Genomic DNA, 18,701 nt, shown 5'->3' with positions numbered 1-18,701 from the left:
CCTGGCTGGCTCAGCAGGTGGAGCATGTGACTCTCGATCTCAGGGTTGTAGGTTTAAGCCCTATGTTGGGTGTAGAGATTACTTAAGTAAAATCTTAAAAAATAAAGGAAAAAACCAAACTAAGTTTATTTAAACAAAAAATGAATTGGCTTAAAGAAAATAGGTACAAGGTATGCATGGTAAAAATTCTGATAGTTGGAGACCAGGAGTTTCCCTCCAAGGTCTGTTTCCTGTTCCAAGATCCACTGGATGGTCTCTCTCATGTGACAGTTCTGGGCTCCTGCCCATGTCCCTGGATCTCCACGTTGTCATTCACTCATTCAGCTATTGTCAACTGAGCGTAACACTTGGCCACTGCCTCAGAGGGGCTTCCGATCCGGTCTCCTGACTGCTGTGCCCCCTACAGACTTGGCCTTCCCTTGGGAGTCATTGCCAGGATTGGGACCGATGAACAGAAACCAGAAGTTCAGGCCTTGAGCCTGAGACCCTCTGGCTCCGGTGCTGTGCAGCGTCCTCCCTCCTCTACGATAAAGGACTCCCCTGACTGAGCGTGCACTGTGCACAGCAGGCTTTCTGTTCAGTATGGCCCCTGGTGGGTGTCAGGTTGCTTTCAAGCCTGGAGATACCGGAGCGCATTGCTCATTGTACAGGTGTGTAGGGCTTATTCGTAGAAGACCAGTTGCAGAGTCAAAGGGTGTCCCAAGCCCTGTCATGCAACCTCAGGCTCAGTCTGGACAGTTGATGTAGTGGAACTCTGAAAAGCAGCAAATGTACGAAGGGGAGGAGTGCGGATCATGGGTTGCAGGCTGCACAATTCACTCGCTCAGTTCCTGAGCAGATAGATGTCTATTACGGTTTGACCCGAGCAGTGGCCCTGGGGAGGAAGGTGAGGGCCACGTCTGCAGTTTGTCACACTGGCTTGGGGGACCACTTGCAGCCCTGGTCCTGAACCTGGGCCTCAGGATCAGCTAGAGAATTTGGGAAGATCTCTGGCAGCAGCCCAAGTGATCCTGAGTCCAGAGGTCTGGGAGGGCCCCAGGAACAGATCTTGTCTGCAAAGGATAACAAGGCCCCTTATGAAGGGAGCAGCAGGGTTGGAAGGGAAGGTGGGGTGCACCCGTGGGGGAGGGGCAAAGGGACCCTGGGCACCATGCAGGCCTCTAACCAGGACTCTAACCGTGCCCTCTCTTCCCAGGCTACAGCCACCCTGCTCTCCTGAAGCTGATCCAACAGCCTCAAAATGCGGTGAGTCCCCAGTTATGCGGTGTTCATGGCATGGATCCAGAGGACCATTGGGCAGCCTTTAGAAATAGCTCATTCATTCATTCATTCATTCCACAAATATTTATGGAGCACATACTATATGCTAGGAACTTGGAATGCCTTGGTGAGCAAAACCACAGAGCCCCGCTCCCACCTAAGCATCAGATTGCATTGTATAACGTGCTACAGGATGAGGCAAACAGTACTGTGTTGGCACAAAACAATGATGGTGGCAATAGTGGTCGACATTTATCGAGAGTGAAATGTGTGCCAGACACTGCGTTCAGCACTTCACAGCTGCAGTGTTGACAAGTCTGCGAGGCAGGGCCCGTTGTCATCCCCATCCTACAGTGAGGACACTGAGGCACAGAGAGGCTAAGTACTTGTCCAAGGTCGCACAGCTGGAGGAAATGCTGGGAGTAAAACCCACAGGGCCTGGGCTTGTCGGGATGGAGTGGGCCGAGGGTCAGGGAAGTCTTCCAGGGAAGTGACTGAAGGAGAAACAGGTGCCTCCAGGACCCCTGCAGGGAGAAGGTGGGAGGGAGAGCAGCTGCGAGAATGTGGAGCGAAAGTGGCCAGGTGGCCAGGGCCAAGCCTCAGGGACCTGACAGCGCGCAGACTTAGGGACCATGCAGGCGGATGTCAGTCTCAGCACCAGTGACGGTTGGAGAGGTGGTTCTCTGCCGGGGGTACGTCCTGGGCACCATAGGACGTTCAGAGGCACTGCCGGCCCCCCAGACTCAATGCCAGGAGCATCTCCGTCTTCAGTTGTGAGAACCGAACCTGCCTGCGGACATTGCCGCGTGGGCCCTGGGGGGGTAGATGCGCCCCCCAGATGAGCACCCAGCGGGAGAGGGGCAGGAAGCCGTTGATCGGTCACACTGAACATAACATACCCAGAGGCGCGCATCCCCCCCAAGCGCACTGCTCAGTGAACCGTCCCATATAACCCGGTGTTTCTCAGCTCTGCTTTCATTATTACTTCCTTAAGGAGCCTTTTTAGACATTATTTTCCTAATTGTTCCCGTCGTGGTGCATTGTTAATGCCACCACGTTTCCTATTGCTGCCAGGGCCAATTACCACCAGTTTCGAAGCTTACAACAACACCCATGTATTGTGGCACAGATTTCGTGGGCCAGGAGTCTGGTGGGCTCAGTGGAGCCCTCTGCGTAGGGTCTCACAGTTCTTACCTGGAGGCTGTGGGGCAGAATCTGCTTGTGCGCTCATTCAGGTCATCGTACCTTATTCTCCTGGTTTCCCTATGGTCCCTCTGTCCTCAAGCCAGCCGTGGCCGGGCCAGTCCTCTCTCTGCCTGCCTTCTGTTTCTGCTCTCTTTTTTTTTTTTTTTAAGATTTTGTTTACTTATTTGACAGAGAGAGACACAGCACGAGAGGGAACACAAGCAGGGGTAATGGGAGAGGAAGAAGCAGGCTTCCCGCGGAGCAATGTGGGGCTCGATCCCAGGACCCTGGGATCATGACCTGACCCGAAGGCAGACTCAGCCACCCAGGTGCCACTGTTTCTGCTCTTCATAGTGGGCTCACGTGGTTGCACTCAGCCCACCTGGAAAATCCAGAATTATCTCCCTATCTGAGTGGATCCAGAACCTTAATCTCTTCTGCAGAGTCCCTTTTAGCATGTCATGCCTTCCCGGTATGGGATGGGAAGAGGGTGTGGCATCTGCTTGGAGGCTGAGGTAGCGCCTCTAATACCCCTCTGCCATATGCTATACGTGTACCATGTAGACCGTGCTTTCCACATCCCCAAGGGACGAGGTTTCTCACCCCCGATGAGAATGCATGAGTCGCACCAGGTCCCCACAGCATGCCCCCGCCCGGATGCTGTCCCCTTATGTCTAACGGCACAGGTGCATTTCTTTCATTCTGTCCGGCCATGTGCACGGAGTTGTGCAGTGTGTCTTTATTGTGCCTGGCTTGTTTCCCTCGATGTCAGTCTGAGGGGTTCATCCCTGTGTGTAGCCGTAGACCATCAGCACCCAGGGCTTTCTAGCCTTCCGCCATGTGCGTTTACTGCAATGAAGGGACCCATCCTACTGCCGCTGGACCGTTGGGTTATCCCCCCCGAAGACCGCTGGAGAATGTTGGAGCACGTGTGCTTTGGGGACCCCGTGCGTGCCTTGCCACTGGCCACCACTGGCGTGGCCATGCACACACACAGGCGGCCGCAGCTCCTGCCAGCCCACCCTTCCAATGGCAGTGTGTGAGTTCCAGTTGCTCCACATCCTCACCCACACCCAGTGTCGCTGCAGGGCTTTCATTCTACTCAGTGACACAGCGAGTGTGACTCCTAAAGAGAGATCTAAGCCAGGCCAAGGTGGGGGGCCGGGGGGGTGGTGCATTGGGAACCAACAACCCGGGCTTGAAGTCCCATCCCTTTTTACCCGCAGAATTGAAGGTAATAGGAAGGAACCACATGTCCCCCCTTAGAGATGGCTGTGCCCCTCAGGGAGGGGCTTCGGGACATGTCCGCCCCTGCTTGTTTTCAAGTTTAGGGGCTGCTGGAGCGGAAGTGGGTGGCCCCCCTGAAGGTGGCTGGCAAGCCCGTTTGGGAGGCTCCACGGGGATGTTTACATTCGAAGCCTGGCTTTGTTTCGAAACGTTGTGCAGATCCCAGATGCCTCAGCAGTTGGTGCTGAAAAAAATGTGTCAACAAACATGTCACACACATTTGCTGTGTCAGCTGCCTCCGGAGGCAGAATCATCCCCGAAAACACGTGATTTCAGGGGATGCCCTGCCCCCACCTGTCCCTGCCAGGAACCTGGGCGAGTCGGCTTCATCCTCCCTTCCTCCTGCCCACTTCTTGCCTCTCACCCCTCACCCTGTCAGGACCAGCCCTGGCCTTCACGTCCCCAGCAGCTCCTTTCCACCAGCCCCCACCCCAGCAGGCCCGTGCTCACCTCCTCTGAGCTGCGCCTTTCGTGGAACTCTTTCCCGTACCCCCTGCCTCTGGGATGCACCCCAGTGCCCCCACTTCAGATGCAAAGCCCTTGGTGGTCTAGCTTCTGCTTCTTTAGCCTTATTTCTTGACTTTTGTTCAATCATCAATTATTGATTGAATCCCTGCTGAGTGCTGGGCACTGTTCTGGGTGCTGGTGAGGTCCTGGTCTGCATCAGCCTGGACCTGTCTGTGCTGACGCTGTTGTCCTGCAGAAGTTTGGGGTCGGCCAAGTGAAAGGAGCCCCCAGCAGTCTTAGAGAAGTGGTAGCTGCCATCAGCTCAGTAGGGCAGGGGGCACCTGGGCCACCAGCTGGGGGACCACTGCTGACATGCCGGGTCTTCCATCAAGGGCAGGTTCCTGCCAGGTTGTTGAAGGGGCCAGTCAACGCTTTTGTACCCCAACCACATCACCCTTAAACTCCAACGTCATTACTTCATGTGGCTGCAGAAAACGAAGCTGTGGCCCCTGGATCCACTTTCTGGGTTCCAGTTCCAGTTCTGCTTTCTTACGTCACCAAGGCCGCTCATGACACCGCCCGCCGTTTGTAGCTCGGTCAGTGTAGAGTCATCTCGTGTCCGCGACACCTGGGAGCACTGAGTTGCTCAGCTCAGACACATGCCTCCACCGTGACCCCCAGGCCTGTCCCCCTGCGTGACTGCTCAGCTCGACTGAGCTGCTGCCCCATCGCATGCTCGGCCCTCTCACCAGCACCTTACAGGCACCAAGGGAGGAGTCCCCATTTGGGCGGATAAGGACTCTGAAGACCACAAAGGTTTAGCCTGTGCCCCAGGTTGCACAGCCACTTAAACCAAAGCCCATCCTTTTCACACTGCACTTTACGACTGCTGAGTCTGACAGCAAGGGTTCTAGAAACCTGTCCTCATTTGATTCTGCTACCCAATGTCCCAGATAATCTTTTGTTCTTAATGTCATGCTTTGTTGAACAAGAACACCACCCCCACATTCTCCCTGGTCCCAGATAGTCAGTCAAGCTGCCAGCCAGCGTGGCCATCCCCTCTGTGAGCCGCTCCCCCCACCAGCGATGGCGCTCCCCCAACCCTGATCTCACAGTGCTTGATTTCTTAGGAGCCCCACCAACAGCTCAGAGCTAAAAGGAAATGCCCCTGCAAGCCAGCCAACATCTCTGGGTTGCACCGTGCAAACTTGTATCCTGCATTCACATTTTTGGGTGGAGGCTGCCTGCAGTGTCTGGCAAAGGATGGAATCTGAAGTCGGCAAGCCTGATTGGAGTCGTGCTTCTGCCCCTCCCTGTCTGTGTGACTTGCAGCAGGTTGCTTGACCTCTCTGGTCCTCACTTTTCCCAGCACTATAGTAAGGAGGGTTAATGTCCCCAGCTACTTACCCTAGACTCACCCAGGTGGTCACAAAGCAGAAAAAATAACAGAGTATGAATCTAGCAGTCCCAGCCAAATTCCAAAGCCACCAGGAGGCCTCCCTCTGCAGCGATGGCGCTATTTGGATTTGTGCTGAGATTATGGCACTGATGAGAGAGGAACCCAAGCAGTCCCCAGGCCCAGTCATTCCCCCCACGTTTAACTAGGTGATGCAACTGCAGACTAGCTTCAGATGTACAGACGAGGTGGAGACGGTTCCCACCTGCCTTTCACCAAGTTCACCCAAGTGCCAACCCTCCCCGCAGCACCGCGTCAAAACTAAGGAATTAACACGGGCATGTTATGTAGCGGAGACCTCATTCAGATTCCCCCGCTTTCCCCAATGTCCATTTTTTGCTTCCAGGATCCGGTCCAGAATGCCACATTACACTTGGCCCAATTGCTTTTTAAAACCCAGATCCACCTCCTAGCAACCTCGTTGTTTACCCATTGTGTAGACCCTCCCTGGACCCTTCCTGACCCGGGCCTGGGGCACTCTGGACCTCCAGGGGGAGAGGGCTGTAGTCTTATTCCATCTGAGCACACAGCCTCACCCCGCGTGGACAAGATTTCTCCCGCGGTCGGTGTCTTTCCAGAATTCCGCGGTCGGCGTCTTTCCAGAATTAAATGTTCTCCTTTATCCTCACTCTAAAGCAAGTCTCTGCAGACCAGCCTTTGGGGAGATTTGGGACCCTTGGCCAGGCGTGTGCCTCCAACCCTGTCACTTCGGCAGCTAGTGAGCACGCCTGTGTTTTGAAGCCATCAGGCAGGGAGGGGCTAGTTTCCTTCCAGAAGGCAGCTCCCTTGAGTGTGGGACTGTTCCTTAGGCCAGAGGTTGTTTTAAGATAATTTAAAAATCCAGACACAGCACAGTTCAGCACCCAGACATTCCCCCAGCCCATGTGTGAGTCCGTCCCACCCCAGCCCCTGGCAACCGTGCACTGCTGTGTGTCCCTCTAGTTTTGCCTTTTCCAGAATGTCCTATGAAGGGGACCAGGCAGTGCGTACCTCTCTGATTCTGGGTTCTTTCGCTCAGCATCGTGACTTTGAGATTCTTCCGTGTCCCTCCATGTTAGTGTGTGTGTCAGTAGATGGTTCTTTCTATTGCTGAGTGGTTTTCCATGGCGTGCAGGTATCACTTCACTTACCCTTCCCCCGGTGGAGGGACGTGTGGGTCGTTGCCAGGTTTTGGCAAATAAAAATAAAAGCCACCAAACACATTCACATACATTTACGTCCTTGTGTGGACGTGTGCTTTTATTTCCCTTAGGTAAATACCTAGGAGAGGAATTGCCCATTGACGGGGGTTTGTGTGTTCAACATTGTGAGATATGGCCACGCCGCTTCCCAAAGTGACTGTACCAGTGTATGTTCTCACCAGCTGTGAGCGAGGGTCCTAGTGGCTCTGCTCCCTCGCCCAGTACTTGCTAGTGTCCACTCTGTTTTTTAGCCATTATGATGGGTGGGTTTTAAAAAAATCATAATTATAATTTAATTATAAAAATAATTATAAAATTGCAATTTAATTATAATTCATAGGAAGTTAGCAAAAAATAGTACACAGTGTACCTTCTCCTGGCTTCCCCCAACGGTACCATCTTCTAGAGCTGCAGTGCAACATAACAACCAGGAAATACGATGGTACTTTTTTACACCAAGAGCAATCCTAGTGGATTTCTCTGAAAGCGCGGGGAAGTCAGCCTGTCTGAACACACTCTCTGTGAAAAGCTCTTGGTTGGTCTTTGGTCAGCAGGGAGCAGGGTCAGGGCTGAGAAGTCACTGTCGGTCTCCTGCCTTTTTGCAGAGCATGTTCATCAACAGACCTGCCCTCGGAATCCTTCCTCCGGAGAACTTCGTGGAGAAGCTCAGGGAGTCCTTGCTCTCGGTGAGTTCTCAGAAACAGCCCATCCCTGCTGGGACGCCCCCCTCTACCCTCCAGCCCCGCTGGGAGGCAGTTCCATCTCTTGGAGGGGGTGCCAGCATGGGGAGGAAAAGACTGAGAGCCACACGTTTGAGGGTGGGGTATGTCTACTTCAGTCTTGCTCTTGTGCTGTTTCTTTCATGAAGAACATTTTTAATTTTCCTTTTGAAGAAAGAAGGGATTCCTTGTGTACATGAAAAGGAACCAGGGAAAACTAATATTTGTTACATGATCGGAACTTTGCATGTTATTCACCCCTCCCCAACATTTTGGTTTTAGTGGTTACAATCAAAGTCATTCTGAACCTCAGCTTCCCACCTATAAAATGTGGGCATCTCAGGGGATGGCGGGTGCCCCGGGCAGGACAATCTGGGCTTTTCTTTGTGATTTTTTCGTCCCTGCCGTCCAGCCTCGGGGCCTTCCTGGGCTTCTCCACCACACCCTGGAAGAGCCCAAGTCCGTTCTCCTAGTCCTTCTGCTTCCTGGACCTTCCTGGATCCCTCCCTCGGGACCTGCCTGGATACCTCCCAGTCCTTCTGCTCTCGGGACCTTCCTAGATCCCTCCCTGCCCTCCAGCCTGTCCCTTCTCCCAGTCCTTCTGCTCTCAGGACCTTCCTGGATCCCTTCCTCGGGACCTTCCTGGGCCCCACAGCCCCCGGTGCCCAGGGTGGGCCTCTGTGGAGGCTCAGCACCATCTAGGGCCACGTGGAAGTCAAGATGGAGCCGAGGCCACAGCTGTTTCTCTCCCTGCAGGTGGCTCCCAAAGGGATGTCCCAGCTCATCACCATGTCCTGTGGCTCCTGCTCGAATGAAAATGCCTTTAAGACAATCTTCATGTGGTACCGGGTGAGGTTTGGGGCATGAGCATGTGCTTGTGCACACATGAGCACACACACACACAGCCTCCCCAGCCCCCAGCCACACACTCGCCCCCTGTCCAGCTGTACATCCCCCCTGGCCGGAGTACTGAACATCAGTGACCACGGTTAAAATCCAGAGAGGGCCACTACCTGGACAGGGCTTCCCAAGCCTCCCACGGGGGTGGTGGGAAGACCCGAGTAACCCAATTTCATTACACTGGTTTTCCTTGGCATCATATACACTATCTCAGCAGTTCTTGTTGTTGCTAACAGAACAATAATGCACCTATGTATTCATTGCAAGCACAATGAACAATCTCATGCATTAGTACATACTCGGACCGGTTGGTGTATGTGAATAGCTGGGAGAAAGCACTCACTAGGGACCCGAACTGAACATGGGTCTGAGTGTAACGTGGAAGCCCCTCCTTCCCCAGAGAGTCTCTGAGATTTTGTCTGTTCTGTTTTGTCAGAACAAGGAAAGGGGTCAAATGGGTTTCTCCAAAGAGGAGCTGGAGACGTGCATGATCAACCAGGTAAGCACAGCGGGCCCTTCTGCCCCGGCCCCTCACAGACCCTGGCCCTATCAGGGAGGAGGTGTCTCATGCAGCTTGGCACCTGTAACAGAATTCCACACACAGACTGGGCGGCTTACATAACAAATGTATCTTCCCACAGTTGGGGAGGCTGGGGTCCAAGGTCAAGGTCAGTTCCGTTCCCTGGGCCAGGCTCTCTGCATGGCCTGTGGACAGTGCCTTCTCACCATGTCCTCATGTGTCCAGGAGAGAGCAGGCACTCTGGGGTCTCTTCCTTTAAGGGCACCAACCCCATCACCAGGGCCCTACCCTATGATCTCATCCAACCCTGATCACCTCCCAAAGGCCCTTCCTCCAAACACCATCACATTGGGAGTGAGGGCTTCCACATGGATATTTGGGAGGGACACATACATCATGTCCCTACCAAGGGGTTCCCAAGCATTCCTACTCCCTGGTCCATTCCCCTGGCATCAAGGCTGAGTGGAGCCCTTCCTGACCAGCACTCATCAGTTTCCCAGGACAGCTGCCTGAATGTGACTGTCTGAGGAGCTCTTTAATATACTCTCCAGAATCATCCAAAATGTCAGCACAAAGGCATGTACAAGAGCATTCAGCCCATTGGTGCTTATAGTCTCGATAACCAGGAGAAATTGGGAGCCAGCTATATATCCAGTAATGGGGACAGGGGAATGAAGTGTAGGGGTTCGTCCACAGAGACACCGAGGAGGCCAGTGTCGGAGATGAGGGGTGGGGGTGGGGACACAGGAAGAACCAGGTGGGTAGATCTCAAGCTCCCCAACCAGCTTCAACCAGAGCAGGCCTGTCCTCCCCCTTTCAGTGATTGAGACAGAAGTGTCTGCTATTTAAGAAAAAAAAAAAAATCGAGAGCCACTGAACTCAATGACCCCCTGCATACATCCACAAGATTCTGCAAAAACAGTCACAAAGGGTTTCTCTTGGCCTGGAGACATGCGTGCTGTGATTTAGTGAAAACAGTGGGATGTTAATTGCATGGACACTGTGCTGTCAACCATGTAAATAAATACACAGGAGATTACTGGAAGAAGTCCTGCTAATATGTTTACAGTGGGTTGCCTCTGGGTGGTAAGATTGCTTTTAATTTCTTTTCATGCTTCCTTAAATTTTTGTTTTCCTAATCCACTCCTTTCTGTGTGTTCATACAAACCTACATAACCTTAAAGCATCCTCTTTTTCCTTCTGGCCATCTTTAAAAACAGTGGATCGTGCCCTCCCTCCTTCTCACCTGATCCCCATGGACATCCTGTTCCATCGACATTTATAGATCCCATTGCTCACGTGTCATGGCTGCATCAGGGGGCAAACAAGGAAAGTGATTGGAGGGTATTCCAGAGTTTGCTTGGAGGGGATGAGGGGGGTTGGTGCTTTTCCCTGGGGCTCTCAGGGACCTGGGGGAGATCAGCCAGCCTGAGGAAACACAATGTGAGCCTCCCAGCATCTCTGGGTCCCCAGTCGTCTGCGTGAAGCAGCTGGAAACAGGTCTGGCCTGGTGGGGGCTCAGGAAACAAGGCTGCTGTGCTATCCACATGGGGCTTCCTGTTCCCTCCTGAGCCCGGGGCAGCCTCTATAGGAAGAGGGTGCCACTCCTGCCCCAGCTCTGCAGACCCCTTCCAAAGGCCCGGGGCACTTCCAGTGAGATGCCCAGTCCAGCCTCGTGTCCCAGGAGATACCTGGCCCACCAGGGCAGTGAAAGCCAGGGCAGTCTGGCTGCAGGAGGAGTTCCAAACTCAAACGCCATAGCAGCCCAGCAGGTGACGTCAAGGCCTAAGGCAGGTGTTGGGCCCCGGTGCAGCGAGCTCTCGCCCAGCCTTTAGGCTCGGCCACCTGCTGTGGCCACAGGAGGAAAATGGGCCCAGATGATGCAGAACTTGTGAGAAGCCATAAGTTTAGATACTTACATTAAATCTCATTTTTACTTTAAGGGCAAAACAGAACATCTGTGGGCTGGATGCAGACCTTAGGACTCGGTCTGTCACTTGGTCCTGAGAAGGGACTCGGGTTCTTCTGATAGACGTGTGTGTTCCTCTAGGTGCGCAGGGTCAGCAGTACAGTCCCCCAGCCCTACGACTGTGACTGACTACCACTGTTTCTTGGTCCTAGGCCCCCGGCTGCCCCGAGTACAGCATCCTCTCCTTCATGGGCGCGTTCCACGGGAGGACCATGGGTAAGGAGGGACCGGTGTGATCCCCCAGTGGCAGTTAGAATACAAGTAACAGTGGCAACCGCAGTGATGGTCACCTTGGGTCCCACCTTGGCCGTTTTCACATGTAGTGTCTCAATGACTCCACACCGTCCTCTGCAGGTGGTGGGGGGGGTTGTTATTCCCACTTTGCAGACGTGGAAGTCGAGGCTCAGCAAGGAAGGAACATGCCAAGGGCAACCAGTGGCACAGCCAGCATTCAAACCCTGGCTCTGTGCCTTCGAAGTCTGCTCAGTCTGTGATGAACCAGAAAGCAGAGTGTGCGTACACACACACACAGGTTCTGCTTCAGCATCAGGGTGTCACAGGGACTCCAGGCAACAGGCCTCCCTGGGCGTTGGGAGACATGGCCTGAATTGCCTGTGATCTCCTTTTCAAAGACTGTTCCTCCTACTTCCCCAAGCCCAATCGCCTTCTGTTTTGCTGACCTAGGATGCTTAGCGACCACGCACTCCAAAGCTATCCACAAGATCGACATCCCTTCCTTCGACTGGCCCATTGCACCATTCCCACGGCTAAAATACCCGCTGGAAGAGTTTGTGAAAGAGAACCAGCAGGAAGAAGCCCGCTGTCTGGAAGAGGTAACGCTGCTCCATGTCCTCACCCCGGGGGGAGAGGAGCAGAGTCTGTCTGGGACCTGCGTGGTGGGCCCTGGGAGGGACGTAGGGACAGAGAGGCGTCGTGTCCCACATGTTCCGCACCAGGAAAAGTAACGGGACACCTTGATTCTGCCTCCTGGCATCCATCACCCCATTTCTGGTTCTGATTTCTGTATCGTTTAAGTTTCTTTGGGGGCAAGCTTCGCTGACTCCAGAACAAGAGGGACTTTATGAGAATATGGGGCAGCCCATAGAAAAAGTGGACACCTAGGACCCTGTCGTGCACCGCTTTTCAGCCTTCTCCCAAGTCCTAGGGCTGCTCTGGGGTTGCAGCGGGGGCAGGGGAGGGACTGAGGACGAGCAGGCCCTGTTGCGGTGCGTTCGCCGCACCCAGCAGCCCTCCTTCGATCTGTTCTGCATACTGGGCTTCCATGTTAGACTCTGGAAGGAGTCTTTGCTGGGAAAGAGACACCGGAAACTTCTTCAGGCTTGGAATCTGAGCTCAAATGAGGCTGGTTTGAGGCTGGTTTGCCTCTTAGACACGTCATCCTTTTTGATCAGTTAGTAATTAACACGGACTGCCTGTGAACAAGGTGCTAGGTGCTGGGTACTTAGTGGCAAAGAAGAGAGATGAGAATGGAGTCCAGTACCGTCCCGTCCAATAAAAATATTTAGCTACATACGTAATGGGAAATATTTAGCTACACATGTAATGGAAGTTTTTCTAGAAATCAGCGTTTTTTTAAACAAATATACATCTGAGATTCTGCACAGAAAGGACTCTTCTACCAGTAACAATATCACACTAACGATAACAGTAGTGATAGTATGTACTTGAGGTGGCGGCAGCAACTGCTTCCCATACGCCGGACCCTATGCTGGGTGGTCTCATTCAGTCCCTCTGTGGCCCAGGTCCTTAGTTTCTCCCCCGCAGGTGCTAGCACCAGGCCCAAGTAGGACACATTCCCACCCACACAAGCAGCTCCGAACAGATGCCACAGTCTTCACCAGAAGTGCACATGAACACATGTTCTGGCATCACTTCGGCGGTGGGGGGGGGACCACCTGCCCATCCGTGGACGCTGCCCTACTAGGGCTTCCTCCAACCACTGTTACTTGCCCCCGGGAATGCAGGTGGAGGATCTGATTGTGAAATATCGGAAAAAGAAGAAGACGGTGGCCGGGATCATCGTGGAGCCCATCCAGTCTGAGGGTGGAGACAACCATGCGTCCGACGACTTCTTCCGGAAGCTGAGAGACATCTCCAGGAAGGTCAGTGCATGGGGCCGGGGCTGGTCGGGGCCATGGACCCTCTTCAGCTGGTTTTCCGGAGGAAAGGGTTAGCTCTGGGTTCCTCGCGCACGTCCAGATGGTCAGAGGCTGCCCGGCGGCCTCACTGATAGAGGCTTTGAAGGCAGGGGCAAGGTCAGGAGTTTCTCCCTCAAATCTCACTGCAGAACCAGCCTCCACCCTGCCGTGTTAGGGACTTTCCCAATCCAGGGACGCCTGGGAAGGCCTCAGCCACCTCCTTTACTCTCTACAGACCCCACCTCATCTTTCAGCCCAGTGTGGTCCACAATCAACAGATGCAAAATGAGCAGACTCTAGGCTAATATCACATGTTTATTTTAATATCTCTTGCACGTGCAACTGGCACATCCAACCAGTGAGACAGGAGCTGCTCTAAACACAAATACCCAGTAACTAGCAGTCGGGGTGGTGAGTTGAACTGGCAGACAGGACAGCTGGAGCCTGGGAGGCAGGTCTGGGCCTCTCTGCTGGGACTGCCGGCCCTCAGAGGGAGTCCGCTTACTCGCTCGGGGCCTGAAGCCAAATGCAACGTCGCTGTGCATGGGTTCAGGGCATACTTGATGTTATGGTCCTGTTCCAGCTCAGCAGTCTGAGGACAGGTTCAGGTCCAGCTCCAACGGAGCTGCTGTGCAAGGCCCAGGAGCAGGGGCCTGATTCACAGACCAGAAGGCAGTGTGTCTCTGGCTGGATGCTGGTCGACAGTGGTGGGTGTTGATTTGCCCCTTCTCTCCCTTCTCGGCCAGCATGGCTGTGCCTTCTTGGTGGATGAGGTCCAGACAGGAGGGGGCTGCACCGGCAAGTTCTGGGCCCATGAGCACTGGGGCTTGGCTGACCCCGCGGACGTGATGACCTTCAGCAAGAAGATGATGACCGGGGGCTTCTTCCACAAGGAGGAGTTCAGGCCCAATGCTGTGAGTAGCCGCCTGCCCTCTCCTGGCTCACCACCACTCCTTTCTCCAAACCCAGAGCTGAGTGGACCCCCACCAGGTCACATAGGGCCCCTGGACACCCACTTCTTACCAATGTAATGAGCCAGTGGTTATGATCACCCAGCTCTGTGTAGGGCAACTTCCTCGCAGCCTACTGTCAGGCTCCTGATTTCCGTGTGCCCATACGATAATGTTGTTAAGAGCTGCTGCCGTGAACTGAGCATCTGCTTTGTGCCTGGCCCAGTTCTAAGTACTTCTCATGTCCTTTTAATCCTTACAACAATCTAACGAAGTAGGTGTTATTTTTCTCTCTCATTTTACCAATGAAGAATCAGGCATGGAGGGGTTTTAAGTAAGTTGTCCAAGGTCACACAGCCTGTTAAGTGACAAAGCCAGGATTCAAATGAGGAGCCCATGCTCTAAACCACTACACTGTACTGCCAGATATACAGAGCGGTTCTCATACACACATACACACACAGAGTTATCAGGGGCCCGGGATCTTTTCTTCCACCATTCCTGTATGTGCTTTCCACCCTCAAGATTGCCTCATGATCCAAAAATCACTGCTGGAGCTCCAGCCATCACATATCAATTCTAGGCAGTAGGAAGGAAAAAGGAGGGAAGGACAAAGTGGCCCCCTTCTTGTCTTTATAAATCAGCCTTCCCAGAAATCCCACATTTATGTTTCTAATATTTTGACTAAGATCTGGTCCACATGTCCATTCCTGTCTGCAAGGGACGCTGGGAAGTGTGTTTTAGTTGGCTGCACTGATACCTGAATAATTCATGGAGGAATAAATCTGTGGTCATTGTGAGTCAGAATACCATCAGTCCACTCAACTCTGCCACCTCTTATGTTCCAGGTCAAATCACTTAACCTCTCAGAACCTTGGCTCCTCTTGTATAAAATGAGGATTATAGTAGTTGAGGACCAACTGTCGTGGTTGCCCCAGGACTGACGGATTATCCAGGGCATGGGCCGACTTGGTCTCCCTAACAGTAGCACCTAGCTAGAGGGTTGTTGTTTCGGAAAGAATTCAGTGAGATGATGTGTGTTACCCTCCCTGGCCTTGGTAGATGCTCGCTGGGCTAGTTTCTCTCCTCCTAAGGAGGGACAAATGTGTCTGAGGGAAGCGGGCCCCTCCAGGGTGTGCCTGTGTGTGAACCCTTGGCGACACCCTGTGCCTCATTCCAGCCATACCGGATCTTTAACACCTGGCTGGGGGACCCGTCCAAGAACCTGCTGCTGGCTGAGGTCATCAACATCATCAAGCGGGAGGACCTGCTGAACAACGCAGCACACGCCGGGAAGGCCCTGCTGACGGGGCTGCTGGACCTCCAGGTACCCCTCCCAGACCCCCACCTGTGGCTCCCCACCATCCCCACCATCCACCCGCCAGCATGGTATTGTACCTGCTCTCCCATGCCGCTTCTGTAGGGCCTGTCCCTCCCCCACTCCCAGCCCCTGGCTCTCTTAAGTTCAGGCATCTGTCCTCTGAGAAGCCTCGCACGTGCCCCACTCACATTCCCCCAACGTGTCACCTCGGCCCTTTTTGCTACTGTCCTCTGACACATAACCACTCCCAGCAGCGCTGTCCAATGGGACAAGCCCCAGAAGCAACTTTAAACGTTCTAATAGCAGACCAACAGTAAAAAGGAAGGAGGCAAAGTTAGTGATAATGTATTTTACGTAACTCATTACATCCATACGATGATTTCAGCCTGCCGTCAATACAGAAAATAGTCACTGCGGGATTTCGTATCCTTCACTAAGACTTGGAAACCCAGCCCGGACCTTACACGGACAGCACGGCTCCACTGGCACTTGCCACATCTCAGGCCACGCGTGGCTGCCGCGTGGGACAGCACAGCTCTGTTATCACCACATGTCTTTGTCATGTGGTGCTCCCTGCCCGACACCCTCCCTTCACCCAACCCGGGACTTGCCCAGACGGGGCAGGCTGGCGGGAGAATACCCAGCAGGCAGAGGCTGGAGGTCAGCTGACCCCCCCAGCTGATGGTCACAAAGAGCCCTTCTGCCCGGAGCTGGAGGGTCGAGCCACCCGTGGCCTGAGCAGAACCACCAACGGCGATGGCAGGGGTGGTGGGGAAGGGGGGGTCGGTCAGTAGTGGTAACAGCCTCTGTTTATTGAGCGCCTGCTGCATGCCTGGCCTAGAACAGGGGCTCTCAGTCGCCTGTGGGGTGAAGTCCAGCAGGGATACATGAGTGTAGCCACCATTACTATCCCAGTTTTACAGATGAGGGAACTGAGGCATGGAGGGGTCATTAGCTTGTTCAAAGTGACACAGCTTCCATATGGCACCCAATCTACCAACTGGAACCTGATTCTGGTGGACTTCAAAGTCCATGTTCTGGGGGATGCCCGGGTGGCCCAGACGCTGAAGGGGTAAAATGAGACCCTCCAGCCAGTCAGCTGGTGCCCGAAAGAACAGAGGAAGTGCTGCAGTGACTTCCAAGCCTCAGTTTCCCCACCTGTGGAGACCGTATGGTCTCCTCTGCTGGCGGAGTGAGGATTCAAGACCATGCATGTAAGTGCCTGGCACACATATGGGCCCAGTTATTACCACCAGAATGTGGCTTTATCTCCACTTCCCACCAGTGAGATAACACTTGCCCCTTGGCTCTGCCCCCAATGCCCTGAGATTATGTTTTTTTAAGATTTATTTATTTGAGAGAGTGCAGGGAGAGGGGCAGAGGGAGAATTGATCCCACGACCCTGAGATCATGATCTGAGCTCAGATCAAGAGTCGGATGCTTAACTGACAGAGCCACCAGGCACCCCTGCCCTGAGATTATTTGGGGTCACGCAAGCCCTGTCGATGGTCCTTCCTTTGCATGAACAAACAGTGGGTAAGAACAAATCTTCTACGCCGACTGACTGCAGTAGCTTCCTCGGGCTGCTGAAACAAATGGCCACAAGCTGGGTGGTTTAAAACAAGAATTGGTTCTCCTACTATTCTGGAGACCAGAAGTCCGAAATCGAGACAGCAGCATATGTAGGGATTCTTTCTGGAGGCGTGGAGGGAGATTCCAACCCACACCTCTCCCGGCTTCTGGTGGCAGCCAGCAGTCCTGGGTGTCCTCTGGCTTGTGGGTACGCATTCTGGCCTCTGCCCCCATTGTTCCCATGTGCCCACGTCTCTGTCCAGATCTCCCTCCTGTAAGGACGCCAATCCTTGGAGTTAGGGCCACCCTAATCCAGTGTGACCTCCCCTTAACCTAACTAATTGCATCGGCAAAGACTCTACTCCAAAGTAAGATCACATTCACAGGTTCCAGGTGGACGTGAATTTGGGGAGGGGAGCACTGTTCAACCCAGTACCTAGTCACAGAGCCTAGAGTGAGGATGAGCGTCCTCTCCTCAGATTCACAGATTTTCTAGAAGAAGCGCTGACAGAGATGGCTAACAACCCCTGAGCACCTGCCAAGTGCCAAGCCCTGGGCCTGACATAGAAATCTTGTGTCTCTAAATTCCCACCACAGCCTGTGGGGGGCAAGAGCATTTACATCCTTGGGTTTACGGAAGAGGAAACTGAGGCACGGGCCACTTCTGTGACTGGCCCCAGGGTGCATCAGGAGAAAGACACAGAGCGGGTTCTGGACTCAGGACTGGATGTGTACAGAGCCAGAGCCCGTCACCCCACAGCCGTCGTGCAGGACGTGTAGAGGCCTGAAGGCCAGACCCTGGGGGGCACGTGAGGAGCTCCTCGCAGCCCAGCTGCTGCCTGGGTGATGGGCTTTGATGCAGCCTTTTCCCCCCACTGCAGGCCCGGTACCCCCAGTTCATCAGCAGAGTGAGAGGACGAGGCACCTTTTGCTCCTTCGACACTCCTGATGAAACCGTACGGAATAAACTCATTTTAATGGCCAGAAACAAAGGTAAGTGAACAGGACTGGAAGCTGAGCCGCATCAGGGACCCAGGTCACCTGGGGAGGGTGCACCGTGGGGTGCAGGGAGGCAGGGGGTTTGCGGGGCTGAAAACAGTCTGAGTGCTCTTTCTCAAAAGAAGGGGAAGTGGCCTGCAGACTTCCTTATTCATTCACTGTATAGATATTCACTGAGGTGGTAAGTTGCACCAACAGAGGAGGGAATTGAGATGATGAAGGAACGAGACCATTGGGGCCCTTTCTTCAAGGAGCTCAAGGTCTAGTAGGAAGGGAACATGTGAGACGGCGTTTCATAAACCATCGGTTGTAGTTCTGCAGCCTAGGAAGAAGGAGAGGAGGCTAAGGATGGAATAGCGGGGAGGGGGTAAGTGTGGAGACCAGGAAATCAGGGGAGGCTTCCTTGAGGAAGAGGCATTTTACCTTAGGTCTAGCCGGGTGAGCCAGGGCTGGCCAGGTGAAGATGAGGAAGGGCATTCGGGCAGAGGGAGGCATGTGTGTAATAACCTGAGGCGGGATGGAGCCCACAGAGGCAGAGAAGCGTCTGGAACGGAGTGTGAGGAGGGGCTGCCAGGCGCATGTCACATGGGCCTGTGGAGCCCGTTCAAGAGTCCTAGCTTCTTCCTGAGCTATGGGAAGCCACGGGAGAGGCTCAGGGGGGTCAAAGTGTGCAATCAGAGGGCCTGAGATGGGTCAAGAGAGACTCAGCCCCTTCACTGCTCCATCTCAGAATTCCCGAGGGGCAGGGGTAACTTGTCTCCTCTGTAATGAGAAAG

The 18,701-nt window shown here is 53.8% G+C and overlaps 1 protein-coding gene and 1 long non-coding RNA gene across 5 annotated transcripts in view; one reads left to right on the top strand and one right to left on the bottom strand.

Moving 5' to 3' along the window:
* Positions 1-18,701, top strand: part of ABAT (4-aminobutyrate aminotransferase) — an 83,170-nt gene that overhangs the window by 60,866 nt on the left and 3,603 nt on the right. For 3 of the 4 annotated variants that reach the window (XM_025860222.2, XM_025860223.2, XM_073899538.1), the window contains exons 6-15: positions 1,196-1,245; positions 7,422-7,502; positions 8,292-8,384; positions 8,872-8,934; positions 11,077-11,140; positions 11,609-11,757; positions 12,910-13,047; positions 13,830-13,997; positions 15,214-15,360; positions 15,740-17,792. In XM_025860222.2, the coding sequence (XP_025716007.1) occupies positions 1,196-1,245; positions 7,422-7,502; positions 8,292-8,384; positions 8,872-8,934; positions 11,077-11,140; positions 11,609-11,757; positions 12,910-13,047; positions 13,830-13,997; positions 15,214-15,360; positions 15,740-16,036 (1,250 nt within the window). In that variant the 3' untranslated portion in view covers positions 16,037-17,792. The other variant, XM_025860224.2, reaches the window with a different exon arrangement.
* LOC141373977 (uncharacterized) lies at positions 13,386-18,553 on the bottom strand. The gene is made up of 2 exons (XR_012380455.1): positions 18,100-18,553; positions 13,386-14,391 (listed from the first exon to the last, which is right to left on the bottom strand). It is a non-coding gene; the product is annotated as an uncharacterized lncRNA (long non-coding RNA).

Source organism: Callorhinus ursinus, unplaced genomic scaffold (genome assembly GCF_003265705.2).
Source record: "Callorhinus ursinus isolate GAN/ISIS: 27379988/994484 unplaced genomic scaffold, GSC_fseal_2.0 scaffold13, whole genome shotgun sequence".
NCBI classification, from domain to species: domain Eukaryota; kingdom Metazoa; phylum Chordata; class Mammalia; order Carnivora; family Otariidae; genus Callorhinus; species Callorhinus ursinus.
This window is presented reverse-complemented; position numbering and strand designations above follow the sequence as displayed.